Genomic DNA, 10,642 nt, shown 5'->3' with positions numbered 1-10,642 from the left:
GAACATAGAAGAAGGCAGAACATTCCACAGTTTGGCTGTGTGAGGAAAGGGGGATGTACTATAAGGGGTTATTTTAGTGTGACTGACATCCACAGAGAAACAGTGGACATCGCAGGCAAGACGAGAAGTGAATGCTGCATGCACGGCTGTCTCGTAATGTTATGTGCTTTTAGGGTAAGAAATTGTCCCAGATAAAAAAAGTAATGTTTATTACACCAACTTTCATATTTTATAATCATCTTATACAGCAAATAGAACTTCATATATATACAGTAAATTGAAAATTTGGGGCATCGCGTACACCATGTTGTCTTACACTCCACTATATACAGGTACAGTATTTATATGCAATCACTAAACATATTCTTAAGATTTATTTGTGTGGATCTCTCTTAATTTCACCCTTAATTTTAGGTGTGGCCACTGCAAGCGCATGGCCCCAACATATGATGAGTTGGGTCGCAAGTTTGTTGGCCATGACCAGGTGAAGATAGCTAAAGTGGATTGTACACAGGAGGTGAATAGAGCCTTGTGCAGCGAGCAAAACGTGAGTAATTTTTTACGGCTTGCACAGTTTGAGAATGGATGGAGTGATTCGGCGAGTTACTAATGCTTCACTTTTGCTTCGGCAAATGTCGGTAAAATTAATGATTCATGACATATGATACAGAGCAGAAATAAATTGTACATAGGAAAGTGGAAAACTAAATAGGAATAAACTTAACTTACATGGCAAGTAAAAAAAAAAAATTTATGTACACAATTTAAAAGTCTTGAATATATCAAATTGAAACCCATTTTCAAGGACTCATGATTTATGTTAGGGTTTTCAGGAATGCAACCCTATCATATATAGGAATATATATATATATATATATAGATAGATATAGATAGATAGATAGATAGATACATAGATAGATAGATACATAGGTAGATAGATATAGATATAGATATATATAGATATAGATAGATAGATATAGATAGATATAGATAGATATATATATAGATAGATAGATATATAGCAGTGGCGTGTCGTGAGAAAATGCTAGGGCAAGCAAATGACGCTTTCTTACTTGTAAAGTCACGAGATCTAAAAGAATTCTTTAGTAGATCACATACAGTCTGTGATCTACTAAGAATTCTTTTAGATCTCGTGACTTTACAAGTAAGAAAGCGTCATTTGCTTACCCTAGCATTTTCTCACGACACGCCACTGATATATAGATAGATAGATAGAAATATATATATATATATATATATTGATAGATATATATATATATAGAGAGAGAGAGAGAGAGAGAGAGAGAGAGATATATATATATATATATATATATATATATATATATATATATATATACAGTGGCCCCTCGGTTAACGAACTCAATCCGTTCCAGAAGGTCGTTCGTTAACCGAAACGTTCGTTAACCGAAACCATTGTTTCAATGGGTTTTTGGGTAATTGGTTCCAGCTCACCGAAAATTTCCTAACTTCAACAAAAATGGCGGAAAAATTTACTTACTTTGAGGTGTGTATGTAGAAGGCTCCTGGATGATGATGATGATGATGGGATTTAGAATGGGGGTGGAGGAGAAGGAAGAAGAGAAGGCATTGGGGTGGAAGAGAAGTCACCCCATGGTGCCATTTCACCCATAAAATTTTAGCTCTCTGGTTTAATTCAAGATTATTTTCTTTAAATCAATGCTGCACTGCATTATATATTGTCAATATATAAAATATATTTCAAAATGACCAATAATTTGCTTGGAAACACAGAAAAAAGCATTTAGTTGAAGAGAGTCTCAAGCAAGATGTTACCTCCAGTGAAAACAGAGAGAGACTGACGCCTGTTTGCTGTGTTAAGAGGCTGGATGCCGCGCATTAAACTAGTCACTTTACCTTCAATTTCGTTCAATAATTGTTAAAATGACTTAAAAATTGAATATTAAACTTTTAAAATTATTGAATAGTATAAACTTCTTGATATTTACAAAAATAGTAAGGAATTTAAGCCCTAGAACCGATTAATGTATTGGCGGACTGATACTAAAGCTGGTTGCCCGGTCAGTGCAAGCGAAAACATGTTGAGGTCGGTTCGTAAGAAGTTCGTTAAGCGAATTTTTTTTCGTTAACCGAATTGAAGATCCTTATGGAAGGCAGTTCGTTAATCGAAATTACGTTAACCGAGGTGTTCGTTAAACGAGGGGTCACTGTATATATATATATATATATATATATATATATATATATATATATATATATAGATAGATAGATAGATAGATATATATATAGATATAGATATACATATAGATATATAATCACTGTGGGTGCACGTGATCTAGGTATATGCTGATAACCACAGAGAAAGAAGAAAACACAAAGTTCCCAAGCACTTTCGTGTAATTCACATCTTCAGGGGTGAGTACAGACTAAGGAGAAGTACAAAACAAGGTATATATATACAGAGGAGGGTGAGATCAGGTCCACAATGGTCAGGTATTAGGTAATGACCCTACTACAGACTGCTGCGGTGCTTTTTGAAGAATACTGTAGTAGGGTCATTACCTAATACCTGACCATTGTGGACCTGATCTCACCCTCCTCTGTATATATATACCTTGTTTTGTACTTCTCCTTAGTCTGTACTCACCCCTGAAGATGTGAATTACACGAAAGTGCTTGGGAACTTTGTGTTTTCTTCTTTCTCTGTGGTTATCAGCATATACCTGGATCACGCGCACCCACAGTGATTTACTTGTGTGTGTATGTATGTGTGTGTGTGTATATATGTATATATGTATGTATATATATATAATGGAAACAAGAACAAGGTATATCCTAATAAAACCACACAGGAAAAGGGAAACTCTGGAGCATTTTAGCTTTTGTCTTTATTCAAGACATTTATCCCCTCTTACAGGCCAGATATCTAATCCACCTACATATACACAACAGCAGTGATTTAATTGATAAACACAATGAACCATGTGAATTAATAAGTTTTGATGTAAATTCAATTTTCAAGAGAGTACCACTGCATTAATGACCTTCTTTCATTCCTTAAAGATAAATTGCATCTGTTACATTTTCTCAAACCGAGTGTTATGCATTACTGACAATGTTTTTAGGACAAGTGGAAAGTTTTACAAATAAATATTTAGCATGAGCAAGGGTAATTATATGGAGGTTTTAAAGCTAGATTGCTACCCAACATAGATGATTTCATTCCTCCATGGTATAGGTATGTACCTGTAGATGATGTTCTTTGTCTGTGGCCTAGAAACAGGGGCCCACTGTAATTTTGGAACATGCTTAATGATCTTGTCTAGTATTACCTGCAAAATTGAAAAAGAAATTATTGGATCCCTTCCATTTCTTGATATGATCATCATGAAAAATGGTCACAACTATAAATTTAAAGTGTGCTGAAAGCCTACACAGGTAGAATTTCATTAATTTTTTTTTTCAAGTCACCTTGAGTCTTACCAAAATGTCAAGTTTTCAGCTATATTTTTTAGATGTTTGCAAATTTGTGACCCTGAATTTTAGAATACCTATATAATCCGGTGGCTCACCCAGCAGGTTTGGGGCCCCAAGTCTATGCATAAAATTCATTTATTTTTTATTTACAGCATATGGATACATATATTCTGCAGGTAGCTTTATGAAACATAATTTGACCATTTTCGGTATAAAGTATGTGATAAGATGTACATTAAAGACCCAGAAACGTAAGCAATCACTGTTGTCTGCTTGGCATTGCCATGACTACGAGGTGCTAAGCAGCCTGTGTCTTACCTTTATTCATTACACATACATATTTACCCTAATAATAAAAATTATGATATATGCCATATTAAGTGTATTATCTACCATAAATATAATGAAATAGACTTGGATTTCAGAGCATTTTGGATAAGGGATATCAAACAAATATATATATATATTGTTTTTCACAGGTAAATGGATTTCCAACTTTGTATCTGTACAAGAATGCCAATCACATTGGAGAATACAATGGAGATCGCTCTTTGAACGACATGGTCTCTTTCATCACTAGACACTTGGAGCATGATGAACTTTAGTTCTTGTAGATATTTACTGGGACTTAAAGCCAATTAATGTGTCATCTACCAGAAGTGATAGGGCACCCGCTGGCTGACTAGCGAGGTGTTCATCTAGGGTAAAAAATGCCTTGTTAAGACGTTAGATGACATTGTTCAATAACTATTAGGTACAAGTTCATACGGAATTATTAGATAATTCTTATATTTTATAAATATTGTTTAGCGACTACTAGATGGAGGTCAATTTTTCAGTGAATTGTTGAAGTGTGCCAGATATGTTGTATAATACTGTATCTTGTTCTCCTTATAGTACAGTATAATAATAGGAATTAATAATTGCCACTACTTTGGGGGGGGGGGGCTCAGATATAACTTATCTAGTTTCTGTTCTTAATAACAGTGAATGTATTTTTGAAATTTTAAAGATTATTGTATTTTTACTCGTGCCAAGCAAAGTACATTATCACCATTGTACAGCAATATGTAAGTACCATTATTCCCTGGTTATAACTTTATTATCTTCAGGGTAATAACCATCGTATGCTGTATAGTAACTTCAACCATTAAAGAAGTTTTACTTGGCTTTATACTGTAGTTTATACATAAGAAAATGTATTGTTTTCTGAGTGAATAATATATCAGGGTATATTTTGTATTTTGCTGTGAAATGTGTCTAGCATTATCCAATTGTCTGTTGAAAATAGGGTTGTTTAATTTTTATATTACTTGTCCCAGGCAAGTGACTTAAGCAATTTACTTGCCTGGATAGTTTTTCTTTACTTGCCCTGACAAATTTGGGAGGAACTTTGCTTGCCCAGTTTTTTTTTTTAGGTAAAATGTTAAATAAGCACAATAAAATCAGTTTGTATCAACTCCCACTTGTGTCCATCTACAGGTAAATGCCTTACTTGTGTTGATTTTTTCACTTCAATTTGACTGACAACTCGTGTTTACACAGCAATCGGTGGAAACTTTCATATAGATTTTCCGGTCAGGTAGTAAAGAACACACAAGTACCTGCTACTTGATGTCTGAAACTCAACAGATACTAAAAATAGAACAAAACAAGTGACTATCAATCTCTCACATCTATTACTACTTAATAGACACAAGAGTAGCAAAATGAATGATATAAAATCCTTACATATACACTGAGGTTACAATATCCAATTTCTTACACGTTTATGCCGCAGGTTTATTTTCGTCTTCCGCCAACCATACCCAGAATCTGTGCTATACGGATGAAGATGTTGAGGGCGTCCATGACAATGTGGTGAGACATGTTAATGGGGTCGTAAGGCATAACCCCGTACATGTTGGGGTGACTTTCAGCTTTGCGCACCACCTAAACAAAAAGGTTTTCAGCATGAAAAAGGTCACATGTTATTAATGTTAACATGGACCTTAGATGTTGAAGTGTAGTAATTACTACATTTCAACAACTAAGGTTTTTATATATATTACATTAGTAAGCACAGTGTAGTATTTCCATGCTAACCTGGCCCATAAACCACGCCTCTCGTCTATAGCTACAAATAGCAGATTGGTTCATAGAAAATTTTCATGTAGTTGTCCATTTATTCAAATTATATATGTTCATAATTGGTAAGCAAACCCGTTATTCTCTAAAATAATGTTAAATAGCTGGACTAATAATGTTAAATAGCTGGACTATCAAAATGCAAATGATTTTAAGACATTAGCACTTCAGAGAGGATGTTAGAATTTTAAATATTTATCACGAAAGGTCGAAATCAAAGATGAAATTCGCTTTCAAATGATGTCTTTTCATATTTCTTTCTTTTGTACCAATCATAAAGCAAACAGAAATAAATGCTACAATAAATATAGCACAATAGGTAAGGAACTACAGTTTGTATGGTTGTATACAGTATATCCCAAATCATTTATATATGTAACTGATAAAACTCGATATAAATACGCACAGTCTAGGGGAAGGTAAAATGCTCAGGGGAACAGCCACTGGGCTTCGTGGCCAGATCAACAGGTGATCAGCTCATAGTGACAGATCAGCTGGACACTTAACTCGTACTGCCAGTACATTAGAGCTCGCATTAGACTACTGTGACACAAATTTACTATACCTCGTCCATCATTGGCTGAGATTTTTGTTCATTTGCACCAAATTCCTTGATACTTGATAACAGAGGATGAAAATGTTAAACCTCTACATTGCTTCTTAATATTTCACAGAATATATTATTACTTAAATCTTGTCACAAGGCAGTATTTAAGATAGGGATGCCAAGTTAGTGAATAAAGTATTTAATAATTTAATCGTGGGTGTGAGAAATGTTTTTGTTGGTTAAGTAGCACAATGCTGACATCTGTTGAGTTAAGATTTAACATCTGCTGGACAGCTGCACGAACATTTCCTATGAACCAATCAGCTATTTTCATAGAAGAGGGGTGTGGCTTATGGGCCAGTTTAGCATGGAAAGGGTGTAGTCATCAACTATCTACTAACAGTATAAAAATGTCATATGGTGCAAAAATAATAACATAAAATGTCTTGAACTTAACATTAGACACCCCAGCTTATTTCATATGAACATTAGACACCCCAGCTTATTTCACCTGAACATTAACCACCCTAACCTAACAGAACACCCAATACAGCAATTGCTAGATCTGCTACAGCCAAACACATACAAGTGAAATCTCTAAATGGACTATATAAAGATGAAATTACATTATATCGAAGGTCTGTTACATGTGAAACCCCCATCTAATAAACTATAAACATAAAAGTCCATTATATTGAGGGTCCATTAGATGTGAAATACCCACTTAATGAACTACCCAGTAAAACCTCAATAAATAGGACTTCAATATATTGGAATTTGCTTTTTTGGACTCTGAGATGCTTTGGTCACCAGAAATACTATAAAAAAAAGGGGGGGGGGAGAGATTAATAAAAATAGTCTTTGAAATGAACCACACTTACTGAATACTGTAGTGATCTAATCAGATTTGCCATTGGCCTACTGAGAACTAAGACACTCGAATATGTAAGCAGACTGGAGCTGATCAGGTGTTGCCACATTTGTCAGGTTTATTTATATATTGATTCAGTATTACATTCTCATATGATTGGCCTCTTATGGTTTATGGTTCATCAAGATTAATATAGCATCTTCAGTAACAGAAAAACATACAATACTGTATGTAATTTGTAATATGACTTGAAAATAAAAGGATAAGCTGTTCAGAAGGTTATTTACTCAAGATGCATTTGTGTGAGAGCTTTCAATAGACCAGCTTACAACAGGGGTCACTTTAAGACACTGTATAATGAAGATACCTTCTTAAAAACGTTATTTACTACCTTTGATTGTTATATGATGACTCAGTTTGGCAACTTGTACACTTCGACAAATGATTAATGAATAAACCAGGGTATATGCAGATGCATAATAATTTACACTTAAATAGAATTTATTAAGTGGTGATAAATACACTACAATAGTATTTATTAAGTGATGGTAAATACACAACTGTGCTGTACTAAGTGTTGAAGACGGACATTGTGGTAAGCTGATCAGCTGTTTGCTCTTTATAAACAATGACTCATGGTTTTCAGTGTGGGATTCTTTTTTCAAGAATGCTCATTCTTTAAGGACTTTCGCATTTTTCGGACTGGGGTCTGCCCCAATTAGTCCAGGTTCTACTGTTTATAGATATAAAAGTTTGTTATATCGAGAATCTGTTACATGTGAAGTTCTGGCCCCCTCAAACAGATTACTGTACATAGAGACGGAGAAGCCCGTTATCTGGAAGTTTCTGTACAAATTAAGTGAAAGTTTACCTTCTGGGTATCATAGAGCAGGAAGGCTGAGAAGAGCAGCAGACCACCATAGAGGGAGATGGAGTACAGAGAAAGGCCGAGGGCAGATGTGGGAGGCAGGAAGGCTGAGCCGAGCGATGCCACGAGCACGCCCCCAAGACCAATACCAAGTGGCCCAGCCCAGTTGAGGAACTTATCACTCGGTGCACAAGCTGCCACCGTGCTCAGGCCTCCAACAATACCTGAAATACAATTAATATTAAGGAAATTATTAATACAGGTAGAGGTATCCCTCGACTTACGACCGCCTCAGTCGTACCAAAAAAATTTCAAATTACGTATTTTCGAGTCCCGACGTTAGTGATTGCACTGTGTAATGACAAAATTTTCATTTGTAAATCACTTTAAAATGGCTGGCAAGTTTAAAAGTGAGAGTTTTGTGGTGCCGAGAAGAAAAAGAGACACCCATTTTAGATTTTCTATGTATTATTTAAGCATTTTCGACTTACGACCCGGATTTGGGTCCTTAACCCTGTTGTAAGCCTCCGATAACATTGGTTCGACCAACAACTTTTCATACTTATAACCCTAGTTAATTTATAACCCAATTCAATTTATGTCCTTATTTCATTCATATTTAAGACCAAAATATATTAAAAATTAAATAAAATTACATTTTCATATAAATAATAACTAAATCCCAATATGTATTATAAAAAAAAATTACTGTAAAAACTAGATGTGTTAAAAGGATATGAAAAAGGGGAGAGGTTTGTGGATATTATATGGAGCAAGCAATGAACATATTTTCTGAAGTGGATCCATTAACAGAACAAAGCCTTAAAATTTAAATAAATGCAAATGACCTCTACATAAAGATGCATAATGAGAAAAGAAAGCAGCTGTGCAGGGTTCTTTAGACAGCTTTATTATTTGAAGGCCTAAACCATCAACTTCAGCCACACCATCAAATTCCGCATCATAAGCAGGTTCAACTTCGGGTTCAGTAACAGTTTCAGCAACAGCTTTATGGAATGCTACAGCTTCAGCCAGAGTTGAACCTACAGCTTCAGCCAGAGTTGAACCTGATGACTTTGTCATCTGAGTAAAAACTCGCACAATATTCATTGGCTGTCCTTATGTTTTAGACTTTACCACCATTGGTAAATAGAATTTTTTTTTACATTCGTAAATATTATTTAAAATATATATGAACAGTAAATAAGTGTTGCTTTCATATTCATATTTAGAGAAATGACGATATTTTTCATATGTACGTACTTACTGTACATACGTTGGCGTTCCCAATCGTCTCGCCTTATTTCTTTACCATTAGTGGTTAGCTACTCCTAGTGTTCCATTTATTAACATTAAATAGCATTACTTAAAACATATATACAGGTATTCATTTTTTTTTTAAATTAAGTTCACTACAGCTACAACCAGGGTCTTATTTTCTTCAGTTTCTTATGTAGAACCATCGTCACATATGAAAACAATGCTGTCTTGTCTCCTCTTGTGTGTTTTAATATTCTATGTATTATTAATGAATTGCATTGTTCATTTCACATATATAAACATTAATTCAATCAAATACATATTCAGTAATAAACAATAATGAATCTTTTGTACATATTCTTCAGATAAATGACGCGGTATCATTAAATACACACGTATATGTTGGCATTCCTAATCCATCTCTTTTTTTTTTCTTTGCCATTAGTGATTAGCTACTTCGATTGTTCCATTTATTAACATTAAATAATGTTACTTAAAACATATACCTGTATATTCATTTTTTTTACATTAAATTTACTACATCTACAACCAGGGTCTCATTTTCTTCATTTTCTCGTGTAGTACTATCGTCCCGGACTCCCAGCTGTAAACACGAAAAAAAAAAACATTGGCGTCCCATCTCCTCTTGTGTGACCATATTATTATTCATTTATATTGTATAAGGTGCATTCAGAAACATTATTTAAAGAATAGAGTTTGCAATTTTCATTAATTGTATTGTTTAGGGGGGGAAAGAGGGTAAAAACCCACTCAAAAGATATGAAAGATCACACTTGGGAATGCATCTCATTATAATTGCTTTATTTTAATGGTAATTAATGATTCGCGATAAGACGATTCACCTTAAACTGCAATATTGGAGGACACATTAACGTCGTTATTCGAGGTTGTTGAGGAGCACTTGGCAACACACCAGTGCATGTTACCACTCCTTTCATCTCCATCTCCCTAATCACCCACACCTTTCTGCCTTCTCACTCCATATTTTAAAATGTTATGTAATGTAATGTTTTAAGGATACATCAGTGCTCATTATATTTCCACTCAATTTAGTGGGTAGATATCAACTGTTGAACAGTGTTACCAAAGAAACTGATAGATGCATCACCTCATCATTTACCACAATCTTCCTCACCACCAACCCCCCCATCATCACCACTACCTCTATTTTCACCTGTTTAAATCATGATTTCAGTGATACAGAGATGAATTAGCTTCAGCCAGAGCAGAGCCGTATGATATCCACTGCCTCTTGCCTCCCTCCCTCCCATAATCATTCTCACCACTACTGTTCATTAAACGAGTGTCATTGACGATGCAATATAGAATTTATTTGTTATTCACTAATTAGTAAAGATATGTTACTGAAATAATCTGTGCTTCTTAATACCTGCACTCTTCACATACAATACTGTATATATATCTCATAGGTAAAAAATAATGTCATAAGAACATAAGAAAATAAGGAGTC

The 10,642-nt window shown here is 34.6% G+C and overlaps 1 protein-coding gene and 1 long non-coding RNA gene across 2 annotated transcripts; one reads left to right on the top strand and one right to left on the bottom strand.

Annotated features, from left to right (window-relative positions):
* Positions 1-19: 19 nt before the first annotated feature.
* On the top strand, positions 20-4,937 carry LOC121878720. Its single transcript, XR_006091214.1, has 2 exons — positions 20-547; positions 3,957-4,937. It is a non-coding gene; the product is annotated as an uncharacterized LOC121878720 (long non-coding RNA).
* A 322-nt stretch (positions 4,938-5,259) lies between these two features.
* On the bottom strand, positions 5,260-8,114 carry LOC121878721 (growth hormone-inducible transmembrane protein-like; the record flags this gene model as incomplete). The annotated part of the gene is made up of 2 exons (XM_042385067.1): positions 5,260-5,409; positions 7,894-8,114. Coding segments are annotated over 2 exons (371 nt in total), but the record flags the coding sequence as incomplete, so codon positions are not given.
* Positions 8,115-10,642: the final 2,528 nt, after the last annotated feature.

The sequence above is a fragment of the Homarus americanus genome, unplaced genomic scaffold (genome assembly GCF_018991925.1).
Source record: "Homarus americanus isolate GMGI-L3 unplaced genomic scaffold, GMGI_Hamer_2.0 scaffold12797, whole genome shotgun sequence".
NCBI classification, from domain to species: Eukaryota; Metazoa; Arthropoda; class Malacostraca; order Decapoda; family Nephropidae; genus Homarus; species Homarus americanus.
The sequence above is the reverse complement of the archived record's forward strand: the minus strand, read 5'-3'. Positions and strand labels throughout refer to the sequence as shown.